Source organism: Frieseomelitta varia, unplaced genomic scaffold, assembly GCF_011392965.1.
Source record: "Frieseomelitta varia isolate USP_RPSP 00005682 unplaced genomic scaffold, Fvar_1.2 scaffold_161, whole genome shotgun sequence".
Lineage (NCBI taxonomy): Eukaryota > Metazoa > Arthropoda > Insecta > Hymenoptera > Apidae > Frieseomelitta > Frieseomelitta varia.
The window spans coordinates 260230-277211 of record NW_025109317.1 but is presented as its reverse complement, the minus strand read 5'-3'; the positions used below and the strand labels follow the sequence as shown (position 1 = coordinate 277211).

Genomic DNA, 16982 nt, shown 5'->3' with positions numbered 1-16982 from the left:
CGTAGCACGAGCACGCATGCAGTTGTTACAATCGTGTTTAACTCGTAGAGTTATTAACGCGTCACGACGACGATCTTCAATGATCTCCTGTGACGAGTCACGACTGACACATCTTTTCTTTTATTATTTTATCGTCCGTGATATTTCTAATCCATGGTAATTGATATTTCCAACTCTCAATGTTTCTTTTCATCGCTTACGAAAGTGATTGAACACCAGTAGAAACTTTTTGCGAATGTATCATTCGTGTTGTGTAGAAATTTCGATATTCCACTAATATTGCAGTGAGTGTGATTATATTGGTAAAGCTTGAATTAGATCTAAAAGTAACATAGAAATTGCAAGACATTTAATCCAGCGGAAATATATTTTACAGAAATGTTTAAATAGCAATCCATTGTATCAGTTCAATATTCAATAGAATTATCTTTAATATTTACTACATGCTTAACCAACTAAGGATCAAACGATAATTTATCATAACGTTATAAATACTTCAGTTACTTTAAATCGCATAAAATTACAGAATCCAGCTGAAAAATTTAATTACATAATTCGAATGTTAAAAATTAGAATTGAATAATAGATGTAAATCGTAAATGAAGTGCTGCAAATGAAGTTCACGTTGTGTTTCAATATTTTATTAACGTTTAATCTAAATACCCTATGTATAACTTCCTTGTACACTTTCAAGTTGAGATTGTTCTATGACAATTCTACGTCCGAAACATAAATATGTTCCTCGAGTATTCTCACACAAATTCTCCAAATCGGTCCAAAAAAAAAAAAAGAAGAAATATAGAATCCTCGTTAATGATAACATCCTCGTTAAAATCTCACGCTAGTTAAGTTTCTCCGATCAGACGAAAGCAGAGAGAAAACAAGTACATCCGGCGTTTAGGAGAGGGTCCCGCAATATTTGTTTCGTAATCGATGATTTAAAAACGTCCAGACGAAATCTCGGTGAACTAGGTTCCGCAATTCTCCGACCCTGACATCAAATTGAATTACAACCTCTTTGAACTACCTTGTAAAATTTACCCTCGTTATATACACGAATCTTTAACTTCGTGGTATCTTTAACCGCGAACGAACGAACGAACGCGAATGGACACGCATACCCTTGCCTTTTATCTATCCGGGTTAAACGATGTCCATTTGTCGTTCCTTATCCGGCTGGCCGAGACGTCCGGCCCGGAAATCGAAAGCTCGTCCCCGTGGTTCGAGCCAAGGATGAATCTACGGATCCGACCGGATCGTCGCCGTTGTACAGACTGCGAGGAAATTGTTGAACGTAGAACGCCATTTTTAGAGATGTTTCACGGATACTGAAACGTGTTCCCCTCGGAACCTCGAATTTCGAATACGATTTCATAGTGTCCTTTTGCAAACTTTTGCAGACTTTTCGTTTCTTCTTTTCTTATTTTTTTTTTTTTTTTTTTTTTTTTAACTATCAGATTGCGTAATGGGCATTTTTGGAAAATTTGCAAAATACATATTGTACAAGTGTATGAAATATGTTAGAAGGTAAAAATTTTTCACAAACAGAAACAAATTTCTGTTCGACTACCATTTATAGAATTTGTAAAACAGCGTAGTAATAAGTTCATTTGTTTTCTGTTGTTATATTTCGAAAAAATGTTATACTTGTAAAGACATTGCTAATGTTAATTATACACAGATAATGGAAATAAATATTATCGATGTATTTGTATTATTTCGTAATTGCAATGATGCAAAAACAAACACCGTGAATGCTTCATAATTAAATTATGTAATTAAATTAATTAAATCAACATAGATTAGATTAAATAGATTCGACTAATAGTTTAGTTAGATTGTTTAATGAATTATTTAATTGGATTATCGTTACGTAAAATAATATTTAATAAATGAAGATAAACGAAGATTATTCAAATTGTTTAATTAATTTTTCCACCTGCTGCATGATGAAAAAACATTTTTGAACAAAATGAATCCGGGATTATAAGAATAGCGGCTTCGCTCCTTGAAATAAGCTCAACTAGATTGTTCTGCGATTCTTTTTCACGGTGTTACAAAATTTCCCAAAAATCGAAAATTTTACGCCCAAGTATATAAATGAGAAGAAGATACGACTACTCTTTATTATTATTATTTATGAGATACTCGATTGGCAAAATATATACATATGCCCTCTAATGATGAAACATATAGACTTTGTTTAAAATTTATGAAACATTTTGTGTCTTTTTTCAGATAGTTACAAAGATTAAGAAAGTGCAGATATTTCTGAACGATGGATATAATTTAACTGCTACGCGTGAATTACATGCGTATGTGAGTAGGAAGGAGCATTGATTATCAGACTTTTATCTTCATATTAATTACAATACCTCATGAGTTTATACTTCAAAAGTTTCTACGAAATTACCAGCCACGAATGAGTTAAGAGGTTCTTTGATACACCGCGTATATATATATATATGTAGCAGAAACATCGCACAGCAGAGATACAAAGCGTAAGCTTTTTCAACTTTGGGGCGGAGGTCAGTTCTCCCGGGCCAAATGGTTCTCAGAAAACTCAAGCCCGGTTGCAATGCTAATTAATTTGGATGGCTGTCGACTTGTAAATAATGTAACTCGACGGGGAGCTTCACTTTTCAAGCGCGAAGAAAACTCCTGAAAATGAGAAAACACGCCGGCCAATTTCGCCTGGCTAGTTAATATATGGCAACGGGGGTGGAAAAAAAAAAAAAGAAAAGAAAAAAGGCTCGTCAACTTGGAATTTCGTTAGGGTCGGCAATATACGACGGGAGTTTTCGGAAATTTTTCCACCCAGCTTATCAAATATACGAACTTTTTGTCCCCCTCCTGTTTCAAGCTCGACCCCGAACAACTTTTCCCCGGTGAATTTATTGCTTCGCAACGTTGCCTGCTTGATTGCTTGACACTGTTTATTGCTTTCCGCGCTGTAACCCGTATACCCAACTACTTCGTATTACCGCCGGAGTTTTCTTTTTTTTTTCCCCTCCCCTCCCATCGCGTTGAACTCGAAGCAGAAAATTAATTTCACCTGAAATCACGAAGCAACGCGGATCGAAACAAAGATCACGATTAATGCTCCGGTAATTGTCTTCCTTCCTCGCAGAGATCAGAACCGATGATCGACAGAGAACGAAACACGCGTTACCGGCGACAATGCGTTCGTGACGCATGAGCTCGTCGATTCTACGTATCGCGAATTATCGACAATTAACCGAATAGTCCGCGGATAGAATGGAAGAAAAGGAGCAAAAAGAAGAGAGAAAGGGAGGAAGGGACGGTCCTGCAAAAGCTCAAAGGTTTCGGCCTCGGTGGCGTTGTAACGACGCGGAAGTAAAATCGTACATTGTCGGCCCGTGTTAATTACCACGAATGGCTTTGCCCTGAAAAAAAACCACTCTCTTTCTCTTTTCCCTCTGTCCTTCTCTCTCTCTCTCTCTCTCTTTGTCCCTCTCACCCCTGTTTCTCTCGGTCACTCGCCGTCACGGGTCATTTTCCACCCCTGCTCCGCTCGCTCTACACCCTCTATAAATTTCAAACGGAGTATTTTCTCTTTACGTGTACCTGTTATTGAACGAGAAAACTGCCAATAACGCCGGATAACTGCGTCACGTTTCGCCGCGAACCGCCAACCCCTCTCGTTGCGCGCGATCCCTCTCGCGGACCTCGCCCCTTGTGCCACCACTTTCCCATCCCTCTATTCTCCTGATCGTTTCCTTCGTTCGCCGCCTGTTCTTCCTTCCCCCCGATATCTCTAATATCGCGCGACATCGGCGCACATAAATTATCTCGATATAGTGTTTTCGTTTCGGGGCCGCAACCCTCCCGCGGGACTTTCATCCGAGGCTTTTTCCAGAACGCTGCTTATTTCTTCGAACGACTCGGTCCGGGTGTGTGTCTGTGTGTGTAGGTCGACCGAAGTGGAATGAAGTCCCCCGAGGAATTTCTGAGGTATCTTCAACTGTTGATGAGCCAATTGCAATGGAGTCGCCGACGTGGCGTACAATTCGGTCAATGATGTGAAATAACGGAGAGAAATAATGTTGTTACTAGAGTGAAAAACTAAAGAAAGGAAATGAAACTGAAATTCTGTTGGACATAATATAAGGAATAATATAAGAGAGAGCCTGATGTTTCAACGTGTGTTTTAATCCTCGTTCAGGTTAGTCAAATCGTTTGATTTAGAATAACTTGGCTTCAAATAGATATTAGGAAACAATGCATCGATGTAAAAATTATTATTTTAATCCTACATAAATGGAATTTCACCTATGAAATTTCGTACCTGTTAAAATTGTTGAATGATGGTAATACAACCTTATAATATTTCAATGTTTTGGAAAAATTTCAAGACCATCGTAGTTTTTCTAAATAGGACATTGTATTTCTATTTATATGATATTGTAACTAACATTAGGATTAAAATCAAAGAATATTGTAGAACAGAACTTTCGTTTCAAACAAATTGTTATAATCCAATTAATCATTGTTGCGCTTCGTTTATTAGAATTACTCGACTTTGGAAGATAAAAATTAGATCAATATACTCTTTTCGTGTATATTACTGACAATGAAAGAGCATAGAAAAATGAAACGCAAGGAAGGGATGTCGTTGACGATCAATCTTGAAGGATAAAACCGGGAGATTTAAGTTTATTTTTCTATCAATTAAGTGAGCGTATTCCAGACAATGTTAGCCGAATGATCGTTGGTGGACTTCGGTGAAGTAATCCAGAGGGCTCACTGTACATTCCGGGAATAAACTATCACAGAGGCTGACTCCTTGTCGGCCCATAATTTCAGCGGCGTGATATACTCGATCAAAGTCAGTCCTGAAAGGCTCAGAGGTGATCGACGGCCTGAAACGACGAACAATATTAACCGATCACCGTGAGGCGTTTAAATTCGCGTTAATAATGGTCAAGTAAGAAATTTCGAGGAACACAGGGAAACCACGATGCACATGCATGTAAACGTTGCGCTTAGTGGAAAACGATTAGCAAGAGCTTCATCGAAAGCGAAATCGATTGTATTGTGTATCACTTGAATAAAACTTAAAAAAAAAAAAAAGAAAAAGACGATTAATTGTAATTAATGTGTCATTGAAATACGTATTGTAATAAAATTTGAAAAATAAAATTTTTGAATATGTAATTTTCAAGATTAGAACTATTAACTTTATTCAGACAAAACACTGATCATTAGATTATAAATTTTTATACAAATTTTTATTCTTACGTTTGAAATATGTTATGTATTCTTAACAGAGATCATTATAAGCGTTGAAATTCAACGAACAATTACTGGTAAATGTACTAACAAACACACGATCAAAAAATGTTAAAAAATCTTTGCAGGATCATTACATTAAAATTCAAAGGAAGTGAATTTTCCATATTTCAATTATCTTTTCTTTTCCTACAGTATTACTGCATAAAGTGTCAAATTGAACTAAGTAGTTATAGTTAATTAAGAACACGTTTCTCTCATAAATTTTGGTTATAGAGAATCAAGGTAAAAATTACATTTTGAAGTTTTCTCTATTTAAATGTATAAAGTTCTAAGTTGAAGTAAATACGCTATAATCAACTAATTATTTATTTTATAGATATTTTTTTCTCACGAGCCAACGAAACTATTTAATCGACGATGCATCTAGTTGACTCTTAACAATAAACTATTACAAATGTATCACAATCAAATATGTTATCCCCGGACATGCACATTGATCTACGTTTCAACACTATGCAAGTAGCACGGCGTAAATCATTTCTGGTGTAAATTAACGTCCGACGAAACACAGGAGATGCGAGATAATCGAAGAAAGCAGCTCCGCTGCAAGAGCACAATCAACCCCGATACGTTCCCTGTCCCGTCATCCCTTCCAAATCGATACTCACGTGAGCAGAAGATGAACGAGCTGAGAACTGAGACCGTGAACTCGATTAAAAGGCACCGCTGAAGCCTCGCAGATCGCTCTCAAAAGACAAGCCTTTCCTGATCGCGAACCACCGAGGACCGACTCGAGTATTTCGTAAATTTCCCATCTGGTAATGACACGTGCCACTCCTACTGGCAGAAAGTATTCGATGAACGCGCGAATGGAACGATTAACAGTACAGTGGCTCCAGGAAGCTTTCGTAGCACTCGATGATAAATCGCCGATACTTTAAACTCGTATTAACCTCGTGAGAAAACGTGTTTTCAAGCAATCATTACAAAGGGATTTAGTTATGGAAGAAATGTTTTTGTGTGCGTCGAAACGTTTGAATTTATAGAGTTACCTTATCCTTATTTATCCTCTTCAAAATGATGTGAAAATATCTTCATTATTGCGGAAATAGAAGCTTCACATTTTAAAATCAACTTAAAATTAATTTGACTGTTTTACGATTTCCTCTTATAAAGTCATGGCAGTTTAAAATGTTGATAATCGTTTATCAATTGTATTGGAAATATTATTGGTATTATTTAAAGCGTTTTATTCATAATCAAACTGAGCACATTTTAAAACATAAAGCTCGTATTTCAGTACTGAAATCTTTTTTTTAATATTTTCACGTTATTTTAAGAAGCAAATAGAGATATTTCTTTTCTCTCGAAAATTTCGAAAAAGCGGTCCCTCAAAATTTGTGATAACTTTCTGGAGTCACTGTACCTAACTATCGTATTGACTACTGTACTTATCTAAATCGAGAAAAGAACAAAGCAATCCTTAATTAATATGAGCGCGCTTGTAACATGAATTAAAATGAGAAAAGAGATTAGACATGCCATTAAACATTCAATTATTTTCATGTTTCACGGGCTAAAAAGAAATAAGAGGAAATATAATTTCTTATTAATTTTGATTCCTCCAATAGTAACACATCTACTCTGTGTAAAAAGAATTTAAAGTCAGCTAAAACTTGAGATGTTCCATTAAAAACACGCGTTCAAAAATTACATTCGTCTTTAATTTCGAAAAATGCAAGTAAAAATCGACATTTTGAAAGTTCTGGAACGATTGAAATCCCCCTAGAAATCCTCTTGGTGTTCTTGTTTCTGTTTATAATATATATGAACGTGTCCTCGGCTCCGTAGCATAGCGTGCTTCTGATCTTGACACAGATAACGTCAAATGCAACCATCGTTTTAGCATAGCCAGATGGTTGGAAGTTAGTTTTCTCTTTCCATCTTGGGACTTAACCCGTTGCACCTAAACAACGTCTTCTAAGTTCAGCAAAGGAGGCAGGGCTATGTAAGTAGACGAGACACACAACAAAAGTAGCCTTGTTAATATGTAAAGGAAGAGGATCTGCTTCTTATCCCGACTGAGCCGAAGCCTCCGGTTCCACGGGCTAAAGGATATAGTCGCGAGGATTTAGTGAAATCAGTCGAGTTACGGCGAGATCTTCCTTTTACTCTCGTCACATGTAAAATTCGCGATCTATCGATCGTTTTAATAAATATAGGAATGAATCAGTAACGGCCATGCGAGACTTTAACATTCTCTCAATTGATTTTATTAAATTTTCAATCGACGAGTCGTTTTAGAGATAAAATGAAATTTGAGAAAGAAAAAAAAAAAACTGTAGTAAAAAAAGTAAATTGCTATGTAGCTGGTACCATAAAATATATCTTTTTCTAATTTTTACAATTTTCCAAAGACGAAAGAAGATCAAAACTTTATCTTCAGAATCCCCAATATGTTGCAGTCGCAGTCATGCTGTTTAATTAAGAATCAGTTGGACTTCTTTCGTTTTTGAACAGAACGGCTCAGATCATTGCGACCATCAACTTTTGACATTAGAAAAATTTTTCAACAAAAGGAATTTGTGATCGTTCGTCAGAAACAAATCTTATGTAATCTCAATAAAAAAGTTCGCCAAAAAATTATTAAAGAACTTAATAGCTAGAATTAACACTCAAAAGAGAGGCGGGAGAAATGATTGAAGAAAGAATTAGGCAACGGAAGCAAGCACGTGCTAGGCTGAGAGAAAAGAAAAAGAGAGAAACGAAAAAGAAAAAATGCCGGAAGCGCATCGAGACGGAAAGATGAGAGGTGCGTGTACCTTGGTGATCCGGCGTTGGCTCGTCATTCTCGTCGACCTCGACACCGGGGCTGATCGATCTGTCATGGCGAACGTATGAATCCGTCAAGTAGGAGGCGTTATAGGGCAGGGCGTAATTAAATTTCATCACATATCCGATAATCAAGCTGACGTCGACTTCCGTGGGTAAACCGAGGCCGAGGATTAACTGGAACGGTTTTCAAATACACGAAGGTGTCATCGATCGTTTATAATAACCGGCAATCGAATTCCAACTGGCAGGCCTGTTCCCGTTCTCGGAGCTAGCTAGCTCGTGACATTCGGCCAAATGAAATTAGATGGTAAAAATATTACACGAATTTCCGGCTGGCCGATTCGCCAGAACAATGATTCTGGTATTATACTGGGTGCGTCGCGAGATTTGGACAAGTCGTACTTCTGTTTTGGTAGATGAGAAGAAATTTTTTAAGACGGTATTAACACTTTCACGATCACATTTTTCTTTGCAAGCACACTGATACTCCACTCTGTAAATCACCGAATACTTGCCCACTTGCCTACTTTGGATAAATGATTATTATAATACAATTTTATCGCTCGATTTTTGCTGTTGTTATATAATTTCGTGTCAGGATATTGCTGCAAAATTAAACAATAAGAGAGAGTAGTTTCATTAAAAACTAAGAAACCTTTAAACAGAAATAAAAGGCAAGAATTCTACACTTGACTAAACGCGAAGAACAAATTGCGCGATTGTAAAAGAATACATTCTAAACGATCTCGTGAACGATGATTTCAATTAGCTTTCAATAACGTTACCACGATACTAAAGATTAACTTCTACGAATTTCTGTCGATAACCAGAGTGTCGATATTTTTCTCCGGGGTACGCGACTCCCGTAGAATTACGATTATCGATCATGCATTCAATTTCGCGATTAAATTGCGAACGATCGTAACGTGCACCGCGCAATTGCAGATAATTGCATCGCGATTACGTGTATGAAGCCATGTCTATCGAGCCATCATGTCGAGGGAGACATCGTTCTGTCTTTAGAAACGTACGATGTCTCGATATTCTCACCCTCTTCCCCTCTCACCCCCATCGTTCACACTTTCACCGTTTAGCACAACGTGTATACGATATATCGCTTAAACAATTAGCAATCGATATCCAATTAGAATTACGAGCACAATTAAACGTATGGGTTGATTGGAGTGACGACTCGAGTATCGACACAATTACTCGGCGATGTACAGGACGTCTTGCATTTTGCTGTTCGAACGTCAGAACAGTGGGCAGAAATATAGATAAAATGTGTAACAAAGAGTGCATAAATGTTTCGTTGAAAACGTTGCGACAAAAATATGAAACGCGAAGCTGTACACATAAGCTGTACTTGTGTGTGTATGTTTCGAAGTGATACTCTCTTTTATCAATGGAAAATTGATATTGAAGTAGCATTGAATTCACTGCGAATTAAATTTCACATCAATTTTGTCGAATTTCTTTACAAGCAGTTTTGATCTTTGTAATTAATTTGTGTAGATTGTAAATTACAAATACACGCTCGGTGTGTAAATTGCAAATTTTTGCTTTCAAAGGTGATTGGTCTTTCTTGACTAACTAATCGTTGAAATTGATCGCATTCATTATATTTGTATTATACTTCGTAATAACTTCTATATTTAAACCATGAAACTTTCTTTGAAACTTTCTCACATTATAAGTTTCAGTGAGAACGGACAAAGGAACGTTCGTGAAAATAAAAGTTTCGGTCTGAATAGACGTTGTACAATATAAAAATGAAAATTGCTTACTCTGCAGAAACAGATAGTTTCTTCACTGATGATTAAAGAAGTTTTCAATTATTATAAAAAATACTATTCAATGAATACTCCAACAATATTAAATAATTATCACAATTAAACTTTCATATTCTGAATATGTTACTCATTATTCGCGTAGATAATTCAGTTTAAAGTTTGTTTGTGTTTCTCTTTGGAAACGTAATGCAAATCGTGTAATATCTGCCGTGATGACTACCATCATTAGTTACTTGGCCTGTTACCTAGAATACAATTTAATTTGAACTTTCAACGACATGATGTGACTAGTATTTGATAAATTACTCCGTTTGTTCATCATGTGAAACCGTCTCTAATAAATCAATTCCAAAATAATTAGTTTTCATGGATTTCTTTTATTACTTTTATAGATAAAATATTTGTGTTCTATAAAGATACTTTTCAACGAAGTTAAAGTTAAGCCACCATTTATTTCGATCCATGGTTAAAACTTTTTAACGAAAGCATTTATGAACTATTTGCCACGCAGAGAATGGCTAAAACTGGCCTCGAACACTAAAATTCAGGACCGCGTACAATTCGAAGTACCTGGACTTTGGTCGGCGCTACGTTGCCGGGCACTGGGAACACCAAGTACCTCCTGTCTCGTTCGAAACACAATCCAAAGTGACAACACGCGGACAGAAACGAAAGCGCGAAGAAACACCGCATGCTGACCGTTCGACGAGATCGTGGCGAGTGTCTTTGAGATTTTTCGAAGGTCTGTGATCGGTCAGCCAGGTGGCGAGAGTTTGTTAGTAGGTACGATTAGTTCGTTATCGCGAGTTATGGCGAATAATGAGCCGGCTTCGATCGCGGTAAACGACCGCAGTCAACTGGATGGACAGGTTGGAACTGCGCCGGTTGCACGTTGCTCCTAGTCAAATTAATGCGACGATCAGTTTCCATCGATGGGCACACAACTCTCATATTCACTGGATACCGAATCCTCGGACTGCCATTAACATGGATGCACGTCGCTATAACCAGCATACTGGTCAAAATGACTAATTTGCCATTTTTACGCGAAAATTTTATTGATTTACACGCGACATGTTCTTTCTTCTGAGATTTCAATGACCTTTTGTAAAATACAAAAACTATTATACTTTGATTATTAATAATAATTATTGCAATTATTATACCGTGGATGTTTATTTATAAATTAGTATTTTCGTAATCACGAGTACAAGAAGTGAAACCCTAAATAGAAATTTGTTTCGTTCTCTGGATACTATGATCGAGCTATGATGTTTAGTATTTGCGTGAGATTTAAAATACACAAACTTGTGTGAAATATTTGAACTAAGATACTTGTTACGATTTTGCATTAGATCGGACGAATCTTTAGTTAAATTATTCTACTTCTTCAATCGTATCCATAAAAATCGACAACAATGTGATTATAACGAATCCCAGGATCGCGAAACTCAATCGGGGCAATCAGAGTGTCAAGTTTCCTACGATGTCGTGATTTTCTTTTCAAGCTGGACAAATCACAATCGATCGCTAAAATTCAATGGGGCATTATTAATGACAGAAAGGAATGAATTCGAATGTTACTCCATCTCGAAGATCGTTAAGATAAGGAAAGGCGAAAGCCCCGGTTTAAGTGGATTTAAATGCACGGGAAATCCAGGGTTATCGCCGATCCGCATCAACTCGCGAATATCCCCTTTCGGCCATCCCTTTACGCCTCAATTGTATCGCCGCGTTCATGCGACATTTGCATTATTTTCGTATTACGGGGCGGCCTCGCGCGTCGGACGCTCCGCCGCTATCATAAATCTTCTTAACAACGGGTCGTAGAGACACCAACCAGATAAATATAGATATAGATATAGATAGATATGTATATATATATATGTGTGTGTGTGTGTGTGTGTGTGTGTATCCTCCTCGAAGCAAAGCACCCTGGGGATTGATTCGAACCTGCCGCGTAGGTAACCTACCGATATCGCGGAGAAACGCCCCGCGAATATAAACGGCGCCGATGGATGAAAACCGGCTGGCTAATGAGTCAGGAAAAACTCGGTTATGAAAGGTGATTATCGAAAGAATAGAAAGGGGGATTCGAGTCGGCCTCTGTTCCCGACGCTCATTTCCCATCTGAATAGAGGGCGTCTGATTCCGGGCAGCTTCCGAGATATCGGCCGGCCGGTTGCCAGCAGCGGATCTAATTTTATGAGGCCATTATTCCGAAATTTTATATATCGCGCGTGATACGATGCAGCCTGAGGTTCGACGATTCAAAATCGCGAACAAAAGGCGCACTTACAACAACAGCCGCTGGTAAATTAATAATGGTAAATGATAAATTCGTAATTTGATATTAATAGACTGGATGTTTTCCACCAGCTCCTCTTGAATAGAGCACTTGAATAGTGTTTGGATGAAAAATCTGTACGTGTATATTATGTATATTATAACGTATATTATACGTGTATATTATTATACAAATAATATTCAATTCCTAGGAGAATATAATCAGAATATAATCTTCAACTAAGATGAAGAATTTCATTACATTGTACATTTAACGAATAGCTATATTAGAAAATTATGTAGTCACTAATAATAATAATATAATATAATTTTTTCAATTAGTTCCCGTATGTGCAAATTATTGCTTCATCAAGATAACATATCTTAAAACAGCATCAACTACTTATTTTAGCAATATACAATGATGATCAAGACAAAATTCATAATAAGACTGAAACACAATGTTACATAAATCAGGAATAACGTAGTTGCTTTTTACCAACTAAATTCCAAAGATAAATGAACAAGGCCTTGATAATTGCTCGAGAAATGTCTTTGCAACAGTTGTGCGACATAGAAACAATCTAATTATATCACTTTCAACTAGCAGAATGATTAAAAAGTTCAATCGTTCCTCAAAACATTTACTACAATTTAGAAAAGATCCTCTCTGTTGCGTGACTACTGATATCGCTAAAAATGTATCGATTCAACGCGAACGTCGTTTTAGCCAAGCTAAAATTTTTAGCCCAGTCTTTGCATACTAACAAATGAATTCTATGTAATTCTAGTAACCGTTCGTTGACTCTCTTCGACGAGTACTCCTTCGAAAAATTTCTATCCCAATCTACGAACAGGTATTTTACATAACTCCGACAGCTGTTTATTCATATCTTTGACAAACATAATTCAGTGCCTTTCATAATGTTCCGACGCTTAAAGCGTTATTAGCATCAAGGTAAATCCGTTCCTGTCAGTAGGTTTGAAAGCTGTTCACGGCGAGGGAGAAAAAAAACGGTGCAGAGAAGAAAGAATCGGATTTTGCGGATCAGATCTGTCAGATGGCTGGTACTACTCGTCACCATCGTCGGAGCCATCTCCAAACGATGGCTGAAACCGATCATTCGGCACAAAGGAGATGAAAATTGCTTGTTTGGGAATCGAACACGAATCCGCGTCCCATCTCCCTTCCACCTTCCCTGGACGGAATTATTGAATTTCATTTCCATCGCTGGATGAAAACATCGACGAATCCTTTTCAGCGATTGAACGCGTTACGTCGATCGGTAACTGCGGTTCATTCATCTATCCACAGGCCGATGAACGCTTTCACGGAGGTCCCGAGACTCCGAATTTATTTCTCGGTGACAATTTATATTCGCATCTGGACGGGAGACCCGAAAAATAGTGGCACACACTTTCGACCGCCGATTCCTCTGCCTCTTCTCTATCGCGGAGAATATGTTATTCTCGGAAGAATTCTCGGCAACCAGGCAACACGATGGAAAGGGCGAAATTCTACCGTGTACCACGCCGATCCGCGAACGAAACTCGAGCCGCTAGAATTGAAACGATAAATTCGCACAACGTGCTCGACCACCTCGAGATACCGTAATCGCTACTCGAGAACACTCGGTTCGCGGCTGTTACTCGTATAATTATCGCCCTGCTGTGTATCGGCCTGCTTCAATTATACCACGCGATTCTTTCTCGCTCGTGCTCGTAACAAAATTGCCGTTAATCAAAATTCCTCGCAGTTCTACGAGAGCTATCTAAAGTTGATTTATATTCTTAAAAGCATTCGTCGTTAACACATTTATCGCCACAAGGATACGAACGACCGGCAGATATTTTGAAATTTCTATTTCTGTGAATACAATTCAAAAAGTGAAGATTAGGCAGCTAAATATTGTAGGATACTGTAATATATTTTGGACATTTCGTAATATATTTGTAATATATTTTGGATACGTTTCTTTTATATTTTATACATTCTAAGTAATTCTGCATTATCGAATTTTATAACTGTATAAAAGTCCGTAATCTAACGATTAATAAAGTCGGAAGAAAAATTCAAATATAGAGCGTCTGTGTATTGATGATACAAGTAAAAAGAACCATACATAAAAAAATGAGTCAAAAGGAAAGAATAAATTTTATGTGACGCTTCATTTTCGAGGAAATTGAATTTGAAAACTTGTCACGTATATTTGAATTTAATTAATTCTGAAGTGACTTACATAGAAAGTCACTTCAGAATTAATTAGAAGTGACTTAACACAGAAGTGAATTATCAATTTAGAAAATTTCGAAAAATGAAAAATTACGAACTGGCTATTTTGATCTCTTTGTTGAGTTCCATTGTTAAGATGAGGCCTGCTTCTTAAATTAATATATTTTTAAATTAATATAGACGAAAGGACAAAGAATTAATTAATCGAAGAAAAGAACGTAGAATTAATTAATTAAATAAAGGAGCAAAGAATTACTTAAGAACATTTTTTCGTTAGCCTCTGTTACGTGCTTCATCGACCTGTACCCTTTAAATCTTAAATCAAATTGGCTCATTGGCTTCAAGTTCTCATATACTGAAATCCTCTTGGAAATACGCGTGCTAATGCGATTAACCTGGCTTCTGTTATTTCCGTTCATCGAGAAAACATAGCTTTAATAAGCACCAAGCAGATTTATGAATAAAATGAATTTACTTCGACCGTACGGATATGAAATGTAGTTTTAACTCGATTATTTCAATATAATTTAAAATTTCACATATCGAATCTGTTCGATAACACCATGGTATTCGCACATTAACAGACTGAAACGACGTCTGACAAAACTTAATCCGATTAATAAATTGATGATTATTATTACAAACACTTATTAAATAATCAATAATCATTGATTAACGAATATAAAAAGTACTCAAAGTGCTGTAATTAATTTCAAAATTATTCATCACGAAATGATTACACCTTTGATTATGCTATATTCAGTACTTTATTACTTGTAATATTCCTTTTATGTATTAAAATACTTTCGTTTGTGGTATCATTGTACATCATAATCTATTATTATCAAGTGAATGACTGGATAATTTGTAAATATGCACTGAAATCTTGTGCTGTACAATAATTGAAAAGTATGATTATTGAAAGGGCACTTGTAAAAGGGCACGTTTCACTGAACTTTTAATCATGTAAAAGTATTTTAGAACGTAAAAAAATTACGCATTCTTTTTACCGAGATTTGTGATTTCATTTGACAGTTAAAGTCATTCAGTGACAAGAAAAATTTTATAAGTATATATATATATGTATATACTTTATACTTATATATTTGTAATATTTGTAATATAATGCATATTTGTAATATATATATTACAAATATACATTATTGATCCTAATGAAATATCAATTAATCACTGAATGGTTTAAGCAATTACTAATTTATCCTAACAATGATTAATTAGTCATTACGATCAATATGAACTATTTAAAGAGACTATTTAAAGAAATTCGATTTACCCGAGTTTCCAGTTAATATTAGAGTTTGAAAAGGCACGTTTCACTATCAAGAAAATCTATTGCAAATTGATGAAGTTGAGAAAGTACGAGGTTGAGGCACGTTGCTTGGGAGTGGGCATTCAGATATGAAAAATGTTCGAATTGGAGGGATGAAGAAAATGTGTATATCGGCGTAATAAAATATTATACTAGAAAATTAAAAATCTAATTTCTCGCACAAAGACCACGATGCATAGAAATTAATAAAGCGTGCTGAATTTAGAGAGAACATACTCGTTTAAAGCATCTAAAATAAATCGTCTGTTAAACTTTATAAGAGAAACGGCCGTTGTCTTTATTTCTAAAGACTCTATAGCTTCATGGTCTTATTGTCGCGCTGCGACAACATCAAAATCGATTACAGAAATGACTATAAAAGAAGCCAGTTACTGCCCAACTTTGGATTAAAAGAAGGTTGACCAAAACAGGGTGGTGTGGCTATTTCGTTGCAGATCATGTTATTGCTGTTTAGAACGTGTGTGCGAATTGTAATTTCGACGCGCCTTTGAACAGATTCCCCGCGGTCTCTCAGGATCGTCCGAGGGATCGTTACGTCTCTATCATTAAAATTAGAATAGTCGACGCTCAGAGAAAATTACAGACCGTCGGAACTTCGTACGTACTGGTGGAAACTCGACGAAAATCTAACCAGACCCGCCCGGACGCGAAAACGCAATCCCCTGAATTCGTTGAAAAAATTTCCCCCCGTCACATTTAGCTACTTTAGAATTTTTATTTTCTTCTTTTTCTCTCTTTCTCTCTCTCTCTCTCTCTCTTTCTCTTGCTTTCCGTCTTTCTTCATTTTCTCCGAGTTAAACGACGAAAATTGCTCGAATGCTACTTTCACGATGCTCGTACGATTGATTGGTTATCGATTCTCGTCTGATGAAAACTGATTGAAGAACAATCGACTGATCGTTTGAACGATAGATTGAAATTTCGCGAAGCAATCCCGCAAAATTTTGCGTAAAGTAAACGAAGGGCTTTCCATCGAAGTTAAAATTGATCCTTTTCTTCGACTCTTGAAAAATATTGAAACGTAGTCGAGAATATTATTATTAAAAAAAAATATTCTGATTAAAAGAATGCGTTGTATATCATAATAAAAATATTAAAACAAAATTAGCAAATGGGAAATAGACAATCTCAGAAATGAACGTGATGCACATAGTTTATAAAATATTTAAATTATACGCGTATTAATTGAGCCGAAATTAAAAAACACTTCGTGATATTCCTATCAAAA

At 36.4% G+C, this 16982-nt stretch overlaps 1 protein-coding gene across 2 annotated transcripts; it reads right to left on the bottom strand.

The window, feature by feature from the left end:
* Nucleotides 1-4579: 4579 nt before the first annotated feature.
* LOC122537433 lies at nucleotides 4580-10820 on the bottom strand. Of its 2 annotated transcripts, none has more exons than XM_043670584.1 (4): nucleotides 10455-10820; nucleotides 8079-8265; nucleotides 5925-6096; nucleotides 4580-4883 (listed from the first exon to the last, which is right to left on the bottom strand). In XM_043670584.1, exons 1-4 carry the CDS (start codon nucleotides 10575-10577, stop codon nucleotides 4718-4720), a joined length of 648 nt encoding a protein of 215 aa, XP_043526519.1. In that variant the 5' UTR covers nucleotides 10578-10820; the 3' UTR covers nucleotides 4580-4717. The 2 variants fall into 2 exon arrangements, with proteins under 2 accessions (XP_043526519.1, XP_043526529.1); XM_043670594.1 differs by having other exon boundaries at nucleotides 5925-6093.
* Between the last annotated feature and the right edge of the window lie 6162 nt (nucleotides 10821-16982).

Excerpts from the sequence above, each read along its gene's own strand:
- LOC122537433 (XM_043670584.1), bottom strand. The coding sequence starts at position 10,577 with ATGCGGTGTTTCTTCGCGCTTTCGTTTCTGTCCGCGTGTTGTCACTTT. Across the intron at positions 8,266-10,454 it reads TAGCGCCGACCAAAGTCCAG|TTAATCCTCGGCCTCGGTTT; the intron begins GTACTTCGAATT and ends AAACCGTTCCAG. Across the intron at positions 4,884-5,924 it reads CTCGTTCATCTTCTGCTCAC|GCCGTCGATCACCTCTGAGC; the intron begins GTGAGTATCGAT and ends TCGTCGTTTCAG.